The 15,654-nt window shown below is 44.1% G+C and overlaps 1 protein-coding gene across 1 annotated transcript in view; it reads right to left on the bottom strand.

Annotated features, from left to right (window-relative positions):
* Positions 1 to 4,905, bottom strand: part of klhl18 (kelch-like family member 18) — a 54,580-nt gene extending 49,675 nt beyond the window's left edge. The window contains exons 1-2 of the mRNA XM_035800584.2: positions 4,691 to 4,905; positions 1,824 to 1,954 (exon numbers count right to left, since the gene is read on the bottom strand). Of these exons, the coding sequence (XP_035656477.1) occupies positions 1,824 to 1,954; positions 4,691 to 4,825 (266 nt within the window). The 5' untranslated portion in view covers positions 4,826 to 4,905. The remainder of the gene's footprint in view (positions 1 to 1,823; positions 1,955 to 4,690) is intronic.
* Between the last annotated feature and the right edge of the window lie 10,749 nt (positions 4,906 to 15,654).

The raw sequence follows: 15,654 nt of genomic DNA, 5'->3' as shown, positions 1-15,654 counted from the left end.
GAGTTTCGGCTTTCAAGGAGCGGGACACGAATGCGGACACCTATAAGAAATCCCGCTATGCCCTCAGACGAACCCTCACAGGCAAAGCGTCAATACAGGACTAAGGTTGAATCCTACTACACCGGCTCTGATGCTCGTCGGATGTGGCTGGACTTGAAAACTATTACAGACTAGAAAGGGAAACACAGTCACGAGCTGCCCAGTGACGCGAGCCTACCGGACGAGCTAATTCCCTTGTATTCTCGCTTTGAGGCAAGCTGATTCTCAACACTGGGGCCCCTCAGGGGTGCGTGCTTAGTCCCCTCCTGTACTCCATGTTCACTTACGACTGGTTGGCCAAGCACAACTCCAACACCATCATTAAATTTGCTGACGACACAACAATGGTAGGCCTGATCACCGACAATGATGAGCCTATTCCCCCTCAGGAAACTGAAAAGATTTGGCATGGGTCCCCCGAAGTTCTACAGCTGCACCATCGAGAGCTTCCTGACCGGTTGCATTACCGCATGGTATGGTAACTGCTCGGCATCTGACCGGAAGGCAATACAGAGGGTAGTGCCCAGTACATCACTGGGGACAAGCTTCCTGACATCCAAGACCTAAAAATTGTCAAAGACTCCAGTCACCCAAGTCATAGACTGTTCTCTCTGCTACCGCACGGCAAGTGACACCAGAGCACCAAGTCTAGGACCAAAAGGCTCCTTAACAGCTTCTTCCCCAAATCCATAAGAGTGCTGAACAACTAAACAAATCAAATGGCCACACGGACTATTTACATTGAACCCCCCGCCCCCTTTGTTTTTACACTGCTGCTACTCGCTGTATATTATCTATGCATAGTCACTTTACAAATGACCTTGTACCCTGGCACATTGACTCGGTACCGGTACCCACTGTATATAGCCTCGTTATTGTTATGTAAATGTCATGTTACTTTTTGATAGATCTGATTTTTTTTCTTTAGCATATTTAGTTAATATTTTCTAAACTCTATTTATTGAACTGCATTGTTGGTTAAGGGCTTGTAAGTAAGCATTTCACTGGTGACAAATACCATTTTATTTATTGTTTCATACAGGTACGCATGCATTTTCATTGGGTTGCAGGTGCTTCGCGGAGCGAATCAACTTAATGCTGCAATATGTAACTTTTGGGTGACCCGACCAAATTTAAAGTTAGATTTGTCGTTCTCATTGAAAGCAAGTTTAAAAAGTGGTTTGTATGTTCTATGTGTGCTATTTCTATGCTTCCAGGTCTTCCTTTTAGTTTTTGCATCTTTTACTTTCGGTTTTGAACACCAGCTTCAAACAGCTGAAAACACAATATTCAGCTGAAAACACAATATTCAGCTGAAAACACAATATTCAGCTGAAAACACAATATTTCACAGCGGTTTAGATTGTGCAATGATTCTCTACATTAAACTAGCTTGTTTTGTCACTGACTGAAATTAGGTGAACTATTAGAATTTTTGCAACCAGGAAATGGCGGAGCAATTTCTGCATAGTGCATCTTTAAAACAGGTCCATTTTACAGAAAAAGCACTGAGCCTACTTTGTTGAACATGGTTTGCATTGTTAGGTGATCAGCAGAAAATGTGTCAATTGTCAAAATAACGATAATAACGTTGTAACCAATTTTAAACGTGTTATTAGAATGATTAATATTGGCTAAGGTGATGGGTTGTTTCTGGTCCAGCCAATACACCTGCCCCTCGAACATCTCTTTCCAAATGGGCATTAATATGGAGATGTTTCACCTTTGCTGCTATAACAGCCTCCACTCTGTGCTGCTGAGTGAGTAGGCTATAGAGGCCTTACCTAGGGTCCATCCCTTGCATTACAATCTCATCTTGCTTGCACTCTACCATGTCATTTGTAAACATGGCATGGAAGTAAGGGATGGAGGCAGCCAGAACAATCCTGTGGGCGCTGAACTTGTGGTCTCCAACCTGTAAGGGCGATACAAGCAAGTGATTTAGTCCAGACATGGCTCAAATACATGTTCCATACGGTAGAATGGAACAAACAGAATAGCATCAAAAGGGTGCATACTCCGAGCTAAATCAAGCCCACCTGAAGTGCATTAATTTCAGAGAATTGTAATACAGTTGAAGTCGGAAGTTTACATACACTTATGGAGTCATTAAAACTAATTTTTCAACCACTCCACAAATTTCGTGTTGACAAACTATAGTTTCGGCAAGTTGATTAGGACATCTACTTTGTGCATGACAAGTAATTTTTCTAACAATTGTTTACAGACAGATTATTTAACTTACAATTAACTGTATAACAATTCCAGTTGGTCAGAAGTTTACATACACTAAATTGACTGTGCCTTGAAACAGCTTGGAAAATTCCAGAAAATGATGTCACGGCTTTAGAAGTTCTGATAGACGAATTGACATCATTGGAGTCAATTGGAGGTGTACCTGTGTATGTATTTCAAGGCCTACCTTCAAACTCAGTGCTTGACATCATGGGAAAATCAAAAGAAATCAGCCAAGACCTCAGAAAAAAAATTATAGACCTCCACAAGTCTGGTTCATCCTTGGGAGCAAGGAGGCCTACACAAAAGACTCCGTTACACTAACTTATTGTGGAAGCTTGTGGAAGGCTACCTGAAATGTTTGACCCAAGTTAAACCATTTAAAGGCAATGCTACCAAATACTAATTGAGTGTATGTAAACTTCCAACTTCAACTGTAATCAGAACTTAATGTCACCTTTAACCATTGCTTTCCTCTTGCGACACTAACATAAGACTATAGCCTATTGTATTCATTATCAGTGGTGTGAAGTACTTAAGTAAAAATACTTTAAAGTACTACTTAAGTAATTTGTTGTGGTATCTGTACTATACTATTTATATGTTTCAACTTTTACTTCACTACATTCCTAAAGGAAATAATGTACTTTTTACTCCATACATTTTGCGTGACACCTAAAAATACTCGCTACATTGTGAATGCTTAGCAGGACAGGAAAATGGTCCAATTCGCGCACTTATCAAGACAACATATGGTTATCCCTTCTGCCTCTGATCTGGCGGACTCACTAAACACAAATGCACCTTGTGTAAATGATGTCTGAGTGTTGGAGAGTGCCCCTGGCTATCCATACATTTTAAAAACAAGAAAATGGTGCCGCCTGCTTTCGTTAATAGAAGGAATTTGAAATGATTTACACTTTTACGAAATGTTTGCAATTACATTTACTTTTGATACTTAAGTATATTTAGAACCAAATACTTTTAGACTTTTACTTAAGTAGTATTTTACTGAGTGACTTACTTTAGTAACTTTGTATTAAGGTGTATATATACTTTTACTCAAGTATGACAATTGGGTACTTTTCCTACCACTGTTCATTGGGCTACTTATTTGAGAAATGTGTGTTTATTTTATATGAAAAACTATAAAATCAAAAGAGACATCTTGCATGAGGTGGGTTCACTGACTGTTATGCCTAACCAATACCAAGGTCGAGGCATGAAGTCCCCTTCATGTAGGGCATGCAGTGCAGGTCTTGTTAAAGAGAAAGTGCACTAATGGAAGCCAGAGTGAAGGCTCGCTGGAGGTGATGTGTTACAGATAAAGATGAAATTCCCAAGGGCTTCAGAATATGGTCCAGTAGATATCTAGGCTACAGGACAGTACACAGCAGCTTATCATAATGATGGTGCTTATTAATAGGGCAGGTGCATCACGTGGGAGAGCCTGAAGAGCGAATATATAACTGCTGTTTCCATGTTCCCTGACAACGGTCCAACTGACCACATGCAATGTGAACGTTTAGGTGATGCTGCAGGTGTTAAAGCCACAGATTTTAGGACAATTAACAGTCAACTCGAGGTTTGTGAAGATGCGGGCAATGGCTGGTTAGTCATGTTAATTTGATTCAAGAATACCGCAATCTGAGATAACAATGGTCAGTAAGTCCATAGTTGTCTGAAAACAAGGCATACTTGACTAGCTACGTTATATTATTCTAATTCAGCAGGGATGTGTATTGTATACGTTAGTAAGCAGTTGGCCAAGTCTTGCTTGAGAGGCCATTACTATAGCTCGCTTAGGCACCAGGGGTGAGTTTCCCAAAAAACAAACAGTCAAGTGAAGATGACCTTTACGTTTTTAGGTAAACGTACACCCAATTAGTGTGCTGCTTCGCCATCACAGCAACAAACAAAGAAAAAAAATGTTTAACTTGCAGCATTGGCAGTAACGTTAACGTAGACTTCAAGTAGGTAGTAGTTCTCTCTACAACCCAATAACTAACGAAGTAAAACTCCCTCTGGCTAAAGCTTGTATTGGTTCTTCCGGACGTAGGGTGAGTCTGCTAGCAAGCTGGGCGGCCAAATCGTGGATAAAACTACTATGACATGTGAAAGGGAAGGGCTAAATGTGTTAGATAACTAACGTTACTCAATTGGCACGATAATCGCGATGTATACATTCATATATTTACAGTCAGTAGCTACAGTAGCTAGCTATGCTGCTTAGCCAATAACTTACCTAGGCTAGAGCTTTATATATGTACAAATAGAAGCCTCTGCAGCTAGCTAGCTAAAGTTATTTAGCTAGCTTGCCTCAATTCTATTGATAGCTAGTTAGCCGGCTGGCTATTTTCTCAATTTAAGTTACTGTAGTGCGCCTGGCGAGCTACTAGGCTAACTCCACACATACCTTCAGGGTGACATCGCAGAGTTTCCCTTGCCTTCTGATCTCCTCCATAACAGCATATCCACGACCTGGTAAATCGTGGACTGAAAAATGCATCAAATCCTCCAGTTCTTCATATATCATATCACCCATCGTCATTGAGGAAAAGGGAAATAATGAAAACGCCTAACAATGGCGAACTGACCGACTCGAGACACCGTAGTAGGAATATTCTCCAATCCACTAGTATTCTGCCAGCAACGCATATTATGACGTGTAGTTGTATGGTAATAAGGAAACCTTCAAAATAAAAGCCTACATTTCAAAACTGCCATGTGAATTTCATTCAACGTTAATGTATGTGTCTTCTGCATTTAATCCAAAACCCTCTGAATCTGAGAGGTGCAGGGGGCCGCCTTAATTGTATGGGGGTTAACTGCCTTACTTAAGGGCAGATCGACAGATTTTTACCTTGTCTGTTCAGGGATTCAACCCAGCAAATTTTCAGCCCAAATGCAATACACTGTAATAGACTGTACATGGGATACAGATTGGGTTGTAGAGAGATCTATTCTACCTGGAAAAACTCAGTAGATTGTGGTCAATAAACCCATATAATATGGTGTTAGGTAATTGCGTAACTGCTGTTATAATAACGTTTATACAAATCTATTAGCAAGTACAAATTGAAAATCTTAACTAGATTAACTAAATTGTTGGCAAAGTATTTTTAATCATTATTTTGTTGCAATGTTTTCATAAACCATTTACACTATTTGATTGACAATAAAGAGCCTTATGTTGATATTGGTCATGTTGCTGCTAACTAATGTGATCTTGTCATGCAGTGAACACTGTGCAGTTTCAAAATAATCCAAAGGATGGCAGCCTAGACCACATGTATTCTGGGTAGTGCAATATAGTAGGATTGGGATTTTAGGCTACCATCCTTTTGGATTATGTTGGAACTGCGTAAACTCTAATTAGCAGTAAACATGTATTATGACTGTAGAGTAGGGGGACACACTTTTGCTGATATGTAAATGTAACAGATGTATATAATGTACTCTCCATGCGTTGTGTTTTCTCAAAATAAATCACTTCGGCAAGTGGGTCCCAGTTGAGCATTTATTTCTGTTGTTCAATGGGAAACAGCACGTTAGTTGTGCAGTGCTGAACGGTATTGATGGCTGTCGATGGCAAAATCTGTAGCATGAAGACAACTGTGTTAGCAGTGGTTTATGTGACCGTTACATCGGTGTATGCTAGCTAACACACTTATTTACAGCAATCATATGCCAAAGCACATCCCAGAAAGCCCCTCCATCCCTAACAGGTACCATATACCCACACATGTATAAATCAGTAACGTACAGCAAACTTGTACACATTGTAAAATAGAAAATAGAAAACAGTATTCAGAACGTGACCTACCCCTTGCATCACATTTTCATACTGGCGTTCACGATCTCCCCCTATCTGCAAGCGGGGCCAATCACAACACACCTTATTGTCAGAGTTGAACTAACCAATAAGAATGCTTGAACATTAAATAAACATTTCTTTAGAGGCAAGTGGAAACATAACCAACCCTGTTACATTCTCCCCTGCTGAATTACACTTGTATACTATAAAGAAACAAAATGAGGTATGCAATACCTTGCAATACATATGCCACTAAACATTCCAGTGCAAAGACTATTCTCTAAAGAGAATTAGGGGAATTCAAAGACCCCGTAGGAAAACATGCCTGTTACATGTTCAGTACACTCAGTGACAATAAGAACCTCAGACAGAAAAACCTTGGCCTACATGACCTCTGACCCATTACCTCAATGGGGTCTCTTGAAAGTTAAGTTTTAAAAAATGTTGGGGGGGGCTACAGACTTGGATTCTAATCCTACACCCACACCGGTACTGTAATGAATTCTGTATGAAAAACGCTCTGTGTCTGCAGAGTCTCAATGAGTCTCACTGGGCGTTTCCTAACCCGACCAGCCCCTGACCTGACAGTCCTAACAGAGTTATCATTATGTTTAACCTGTTCAACTACAACCAACATTGGTGGGTCACTATCCACAGTCGAAGGGTAGTCAAGGTCAAGGGTTCTGTGACTGTTGCTGGAACTTGTGCCACCAGCGGCATCTTCAGAATGCCTTTCTTCCTCAGAGAGTTTCGGACATTTCTTCTCCAAAGGTTAGCTCTGACATGCTTGTGCCACCAGTGGCACCCTCAGAATGTGGTGAGTTCTGAGGGTCCCTCGCCAGTGGCCCATCTTCCAGCACATCTGGGGTCTCTTTTTCAGAGGGCTCCGACTGTGTTTCCTCCGAGGTCTGTTCTGATACCCACACACTAGTCCTCTCACCGATGTCCATTTCTGGTATATCGTTCATGGATGAGTCCTCCATCTCCTCACTCTGATCCTCAAGGTCTCCTGTATTCGGTGTCTCCAAGGCAGTGTCAGGGAAAGGCAAGAAGTTTACAGGCATTATCAGATTACGGTGGACCGTTTCCCCCTGGCCAGTCGACATGTTCTGGATCTTGAAGATGTGGATGTCGCTATTCTTCTCCGTAACAATATAGAGGTTGTTCTCCCAACGATCCGCCAGCTTCCTCTTTCCACATTCACCCTTATTCGCCAGTAGCACCCAATCACCGACCTCCACTGGAGCTCCTCTGATCTTCCTGTTGTAGAGGCCCGCATGCCTCTTCAGCTGTTTGGTTGCCGACACCTGTACCGTCTCCATGGCCTCCCTCAGGTCTCTCGTCAGGGACTTGATGTACTCGTCATAGTCTACAACATCTGAGTCTTGTAGCACCGTACCAAACATCATGTCGACAGGCAGACGTGGGGTTCTCCCAAACATCAACTGGAAAGGGGCGTGGCCCGTGGTTTCATGGACTGTACAGTTGTAGGCGAAGGTCAACGACTTCAGCTTCTGGGGCCACCTGTGCTTCGCTCTCGTAGGGAAAGCCCTGATCATGTTTCCCAGCGTTCTATTGAACCTTTCGACTCCCCCGTTCCCCATCGGATGGTAGGGAGTTGTGTGCGACTTCTGGACTCGTGCAGCACTCAACAACTCAGCAATCAATTTACTTTCAAAGTTTTCCCCTTGGTCAGAGTGGATACGACGAGGTAAACCATACACACAGAAGATGTTGTTCCACAGCTGAAGGGCCACTGCTATAGCTGATTGGTTCGGACACAAGAAGGCAGGGGCCATCTTAGTCAAATGATCAGTGACGACCAGAACATCCAAGGACTTGTTGTTGGAGTCTTCAGCAGACCAGAAGTCCACACACACCAACTCGAGGGGCTCAGTCGTGATGATGTTCTCCAGTGGAGCTCTGGCCTCTGGCTCGGGGGCCTTACTGAACACACACCTCTTGCAGGTCTTGACTTACTCTCTCACATCCGACTCCAGATCATGCCAGAAGAACCTCTGTCTTGTCAAGTACAACGTCCACTGTTGCCCCTGATGACCGGCTTCATCGTGGTCACCCTTCAAAACTGTCGCCCTCATGGAGGTGGGAACTACATACTGGTACGTCTTCTTCTTTGACAGCAAACTTTTGGTAACGCGATATAGTACACCCATTTTCAGAGTGAGCTTCTCCCAGGTCTTCAGAATCCGCAGAGCCTCAATTGGTTCATGGCCACGTTCCTTCCTAGAAGGTCTACGTCCCCTTTCCACGTAGAAGACAACTCTGGCGAGTGCATCATCCTGGCGCTACTTTGATATCAGGTCGTCACGGGACAGCACTCTCACATCTGACATCTCAGATGGCACCAGTGACTGAGTGAGCTGAGGCAGTAGCAGCGCACAGTTCCGTAGACCAGCCTCTTCTTGCGACCTCAGGCCTGCTGACACCGCTTCCTTTGACAGAGAACCAGGAGAAGGATAGGAGGTAGTTTGGCAGTCCATGACAATTTCACAGGCATCTGCCTCAATTGACGGTGATCAGCTTTCGAGGTTGAATGGGTGTGTTACGAATCCCTTTTGGCCCGACAGTCTAGGGGGGATGGTAATGAGACTCGTAACATAACTCAAGCAAATGTGGAAGGACCACCAGAGGGCAGGCTGGGCTCATGGATAGTAGCCCAACAAGGCATGGGAGACAAGGTAACCAGAGGCAATTAAGCACAGCTGACTGTACTAATGACATACTCTCCTTCCCCTATAAGAGAGAGAATGGAACCAGCAGAGAGGGGAAACTATCTCTGGAAGATGGCCACCGAGAGAGAGGAGCTATCCCTGGAAGATGGCCACCGAGAGAGAGGAGCTATCCAGGAAGAACCACTAAGACGGTGACAATCCCGTGACTTTTTGTTGTAGCTTAAAGATAATCCTATTGTGTTCCTGTTGCATCTGGAGAAGATGTATGTTTTTTTCCTTGGAAGATTTTCATTGATTATGTTGAAATGTTTTTGTTGACCAAATGCCCTCAATAGAGAACTGTGTTCAATCAAGAAAACCTACTCCTGACTCGTTTATTCCACCTTCCCGCTTTAGAGTGACGGCCAATTACTTGGTCCGCTCACACAAATTATAATAGTGACAAAGTAAAAGTGTGAACGAAATAACCAGGACAACTGAAATCTACCGTCAATCTCAAGGTTTATTTGAAAACACACGGTAATGGGGGGAGCAGGAAAAGGGGCTGAGCTGGACCCAAGGAAAGAAGCAATAAGTATTCGAAAACACCCCTAAGCTAGACTAGCCTACTTTAACAACAACTAACTAACTAACCAAAAATACAGTGGGTGGTCCGCCCAGTTCTAACTAGTGTATTCAACAAAGTCTACCTACGGGTAGTGTATGCCCATGGGCGACTTGTCTTGGTTTCCCCTTTTCCCACCAGAAAACAAACAAACACCATAACCAAAAACAATACTCACAGGGGATGACAAAGTGATATGGAGGTGCTCAAACAAAAGAGAGGTTAATACACAAAGAGAGAGTGAAACAGAGAGACCTACAGACATGGCATTTACAGAGTGATTGACTGATTGGGGAGTGATGATTTTCACCTGTGAGGGGAGAAGGAGAGAAAAGAAACACACACACACACAGGATACACACACAGGATACTTGTATCTGTAACAGGGTGGTTCGACCAGCGGACCACATCTTGCACCTTCTCAGCACGTACTCCCGCAGCTTCTTCCAGCAAGGCATTGTATGGAACCCTTGTGATACGGTGGAGAGAGCTCGGCTGCACAAATGGCTGTCTACTGAGTGCATCAGCAATGACATTTTTGGGACCGGGTATGTACTTTATGTCAAACTCGAATGGAGCAAGTTTAGCAACCCATCTCTGTTCACAGGCGTATAATTTGGGCTTGGACAGAATGTACGTTAATGGGTTGTTGTCTGTCCATACAGTAAAAGGCTTGCCCCTTAGCCAATGACTAAAACTTCTCACAGACGGCCCAGCGTAAAGCAAAACAACTCTAACCTATGGGCAGGATACTTTGACTGTGCATAAGTAAGAGATTTGCTAGCGAATGCTACGGGCCTGGCTGCAGACCCATCCTTTGGCACTTGGGAGAGGACAGCACCTAATCCATTACTAGATGCGTCTACAGACAGCAAGAAAGGTCTACTAAAATCAGGGTGGGCTAGCATGACCTGATCGAGGAGAGCTTGTTTCAACTGACTAAAGGCATGTTTGCAGTCACCAGTCCAGTCTGCTGCTGTGAGTTTTCTATGTATTCCTCTTTTCCTCTTGCCTTTCCCATGGCGTGGTGCCTTCGTCCCAGTTGTCAGCCCATGCAGTGGCTTAGCGATGATGGAGCACCCCTCAATGAACTGCTGGTAATAAACTATCATTCCGAGAAAAGACCGAATCTTCCCCTGGGAGGGCACGTCCCTGTTATCCTCCATGAGATCCTTCTCTGTCATCCCTGCAATAGCCTTCACTTTTTCTGGGTCTGTGGCCACACCTCCTTCACTGATGACATGCTCCAAGAACCGCACTGACCTCTTCATGAAATGGCATTTCTTTGGAGATAGTTTCAGATTATGGGCCTTGAGACGCTCAAAAACTGACTCCAAGCGTTGCAATCCAAGTTCTTCAGTCGGGGCAAAAACCAGCACATCGTCCAGGTAGCATAGACAATGCATAGGTCTTGAGCGTGCCCTCGTAGGCTCAATAACGACTGCACTGCCCGCGGATACATTTTGAGGCGTACACAACCGGCCCCAGACTAAATGTTCCTGCATGGGCTCCATCTCTCTACATTAGAGATGTTTGGCCCTGTCCGGGGGTGTCCTCGGATGGGGCCACAGTGTCTCCTGTCCCCTCCTGTCTCAGCCTCCAGTATTTATGCTGCAGTAGTTTGTGTCGGGGGGCTAGGGTCACTTTGTTATATCTGGAGTACTTCTCCTGTCCTATTCAGTGTCCTGTGTGAATCTAACCCCCCCGACACAGACTACTGCAGCATAAATACTGGAGGCTGAGACAGGAGGGGTCAGGAGACACTGTGGCCCCATCCGAGGACACCCCCGGACAGGGCCAAACAGGACGGATATAACCCCACCCACTCAGCCAAAGCACAGTCCCCACACCACTAGAGGGATATCTTCAACCACCAACTTACCATCCTGAGACAAGGCTGAGTATAGCCCACAAAGATCTCCGCCATGGCACAACCCAAGGGGGGGCGCCAACCCAGACAGGATGACCACATCAGTGAATCAACCCACTCAGGTGACGCACCCCTTCCAGGGACGGCATGAGAGAGCCCCAGTAAGCCAGTGACTCAGCCCCTGTAATAGGGTTAGAGGCAGAGAATCCCAGTGGAAAGAGGGGAACCGGATAGGCAGAGACAGCAAGGGCGGTTCGTTGCTCCAGAGCCTTTCCGTTCACCTTCACACTCCTGGGCCAGACTACACTCAATCATATGACCCACTGAAGAGATGAATCTTCAGTAAAGACTTGAAGGTTGATACCAAGTCTGCGTCTCTCACACGGGTAGACAGACCATTCCATAAAAATGGAGCTCTATAGGAGAAAGCCCAGCTGTTTGTTTAGAAATTCCACGGACAATTAGGAGGCCTGCGTCTTGCGACTGTAGCGTGCGTACGTGTTGGTATGTATGGCAGGACCAAATCAGAGAGATAGGTAGGAGCAAGCCCATGTAATGCTTTGTAGGTTAGCAGTAAAACCTTGAAATCAGCCCTTGCCTTAACAGGAAGCCAGTGTAGGGAGGCTAGCACTGGAGTAATATGTTACATTTTTTGGGTTCTAGTCAGGATTCTAGCAGCCATATTTAGCACTAACTGAAGTTTATTTAGTGCTTTATCCGGGTAGCCGGAAAGTAGAGCATTGCAGTAGTCTAACATAGAAGTAACAAAAGCATGGATTCATTTTTCTGCATCATTTTTGGACAGAAAGTTTCAGATTTTTGCAATGTTACGTAGATGGAAAAAAGCTGTCCTTGAAACAGTCTTGATATGTTTGTCAAAAGAGAGATCAGGGTCCAGAGTAACGCCGAGGTCCTTCACAGTTTTATTTGAGACGACTGTACAACCATTAAGATTAATTGTCAGATTCAACATAAGATCTCTTTGTTTCTTGGGACCTAGAACAAGCATCTCTGTTTGCTCTGAGTTTAAACGTAGAAAGTTTGCTGCCATCCACTTCCTTATGTCTGAAACACAGGCTTCTAGGCGAGGGCAATTTTGGGGCTTCACCATGTTTCATTGAAATGTACAGCTGTGTGTCATCTGCATAGCAGTGATAGTTAACATTATGTTTTCGAATGACATCCCCAAGAGGTAAAATATATAGTGAAAACAATAGTGGTCCTAAAACGGAACCTTGAGGAACACCAACATGTACAGTTGATTTGTCAGAGGACAAACCATTGACAGATACAAACTGATATCTTTCCGACAGATAAGATCTAAATCAGGCCAGAACTTGTCCGTTTAGACCAATTTGGGTTTCCAATCTCTCCAAAAGAATGTGGTGATTGATGGTATCAAAAGCAGCACTAAGGTCTAGAAGCACGAGGACACATGCAGAGCCTCGGTCTGATGCCATTAAAAAGTAATATACCACCTTCACAAGTGCAGTCTCAGTGCTATGATGGGGTCTAAAACATAACTCAAGCATTTCGTATACATTGTTTCTCTTCAGGAAGGCAGAGATTTGCTGCGCAACAGCTTTTTCTAAAATGTTTGAGAGGAATAGAAGATTCTATATAGTCCGATAGTTTTTTATATTTTCTGGGTCAAGGTTTGGCTTTTTCAAGAGAGGCTTTATTACGGCCACTTTTAGTGAGTTTGGTACACATCCGGTGGATAGAGAGCCGTTTATTATGTTCAACATAGGAAGCACAGGAAGCAGCTCTTTCAGTAGTTTAGTTGGAATAGGGTCCAGTATGCAGCTTGAAGGTTTAGAGGCCATGATTATTTTCATCATCGTGTCAAGAGATATAGTACTAAAACACTTGAGTGTCTCTCTTGATCCTAGATCCTGGCAGAGTTGTTCAGACTCAGGACAACTGAGCTTTGAAGGAATACGCAGATTTAAAGAGGAGTCCGTAATTGGCTTTCTAATAATCATGATCTTTTCCTCAAAGAAGTTCATGAATTTATTACTGCTGAAGTGAAGTTCATCCTCACTTGGGGAATGCTGCTTTTTAGTTTGCTTTGCGAAAGTATCAAACAGCATTCAGATTGTTCTTATTTTTTTTCAATTAAGTTGGAAAAATAGGAAGACCGAGCAGCAGTGAGGGCTCTTTGATACTGCACGGTACTCTCTTTCCAAGCTTTCGGAAGACTTCCAGTTTGGTGTGGCGCCATTTCCGTTCCAATTTTACATTTACATTTACATTTAAGTCATTTAGCAGACGCTCTTATCCAGAGCGACTTACAAATTGGTGCATACACCTTATGACATCCAGTGGAACAGCCACTTTACAATAGTGCATCTAAATCTTTTTAGGGGGGGGGGGGTAAGAAGGATTACTTACCCTATCCTAGGTACTCCTTGAAGAGGTGGGGTTTCAGGTGTCTCCGGAAGGTGGTGATTGACTCCGCTGTCCTGGCGTCGTGAGGGAGTTTGTTCCACCATTGGGGAGCCAGAGCAGCGAACAGTTTTGACTGGGCTGAGCGGGAAGCTTGCTTCAGAGCTCGGGTATTTTCTGTGTACCAGGGAGCTAGTTTCTTATGAGAAATGTTTTTAGTTTTTAGGGGTGCAACTGAATCTAGGGTATTGCGCAAGGTTAAAGTGAGTTCCTCAGTTAGGCGGTTAACTGATTTTTGTACTCTGACATCCTTGGGTAGGCAGAGGGAGTCTGGAAGGGCATCAAGGAATCTTCGTGTTTTCTGTGAATTTATAGCATGACTTTTGATGCTCCTTGGTTGGGGTCTGAGCAGATTATTTGTTGCAAATGCAAGCGTAATAAAATGGTGGTCCGATAGTCCAGGATTATGAGGAAAAACATTAAGATCCACAACATTTATTCCACGGGACAAAACTAGGTCCAGAGTATGACTGTGACAGTGAGTAGGTCCAGAGACATGTTGGACAAAACCCACTGAGTCGATGATGGCTCTGAAAGCCTTTTGGAGTGGGTCTCCAAAAATTAGAATATTATCTGCTATGACAACAAGTTCCGATAGGAATTCAGGGAACTCAATGAGGAATATGGCCCAGGAGGCCTGCAAACAGTAGCTATAAAAAGTGATTAAGTAGGCTGCATCGATTTCATGACTAGAAGCTCAGAAGACATACGTCTTTTTTTTTTTGTAAATTGAAATTTGCTATCGTAAATGTTAGCAACACCTCTGCCTTTGCGGGATGCACGGGGGATATGGTCACTAGTGTAACCAGTAGTTGAGGCCTCATTTAACACGGTAAATTCATCAGGCTTAAGCCATGTTTCAGTCAGGCCAATCACATCAAGATTATGATCAGTGATTAGTTCATTGACTATAACTGCCTTTGAAGTAAGGGATCTAACATTAAGTAGCCCTATTTCGAGATGCGAGGTATCACAATCTCTTTCAATAATGTCAGGAATGGAGGAGGTCTTTATCCTAGTGAGATTGCTAAGCCGAACACCACCATGTTTAGTTTTGCCCAACCTAGGTCGAGGCACAGACACGGTCTCAATGGGGATAGCTGAGCTGACATCACTGACTGTGCTAGTGGCAGACTCCACTAAGCTGGCAGGCTGGCTAACAGTCTGCCAGCTAGGATGGAGTCCGTCACTCCTCAACAGGCCAGGCTTGGTCCTGTTTGTGGGTGAATCCCAGAAAGAGGGCCAATTTTCTACATATTCTATCTTTTAGGAGGGGCAATTACTCGATGCCGACACATCTTTCTAGCTGATTTACACGCTGAAGCTATGTTGAGCTTGGTGACCTCTGACTGTTTCATCCTAACATCGTTGGTGCCGATGTGGATAACAATATCTCTATACTCTCTACACTCGCCAGTTTTAGCTTTAGCCAGCACCATCTTCAGATTAGCCTTAATTAACGTCGGTAGCCCTGCCCCCTGGTAAACAGTGTATGATCGCTGGATGATTCGTTTTAAGTCTAATACTGCGGGTAATGGAGTCGCCAATGACTAGGGTTTTCAATTTGTCAGCGCTGATGGTGGGAAGCGTCGGCGTCTCAGACCCGTAACGGGAGGAGTAGAGACCAGAGAAGACTCGACCTCTGACTCCGACTCGCTGCTTAATGGGGTAAACCGGTTGAAAGTTTCTGTCGGCTGAATGAGCAACACCGGTTGAGCATTCCTACAGCATTTCCCTCCAGAAGCCATAAGAAAGTTGTCCGGCAGCGGGGACCGTGCGAGGGGATTTATACTAACGTTACTATCTGTACTTACTGGTGGTTACTGGTGGTCATCCTTTCCTACACTGAAATGACCCTTGCCTAACGATTGCGTCTGAAGCTGGGCTTGCAACACAGCTATCCTCGCCGTAAGGCGATCGTTCTCCTGTATATTATGAGTACAGCGAC

This window comes from Oncorhynchus keta, chromosome 23, assembly GCF_023373465.1.
Source record: "Oncorhynchus keta strain PuntledgeMale-10-30-2019 chromosome 23, Oket_V2, whole genome shotgun sequence".
In the NCBI taxonomy this organism is placed as follows: Eukaryota; Metazoa; Chordata; class Actinopteri; order Salmoniformes; family Salmonidae; genus Oncorhynchus; species Oncorhynchus keta.
The sequence above is the reverse complement of the archived record's forward strand: the minus strand, read 5'-3'. Positions and strand labels throughout refer to the sequence as shown.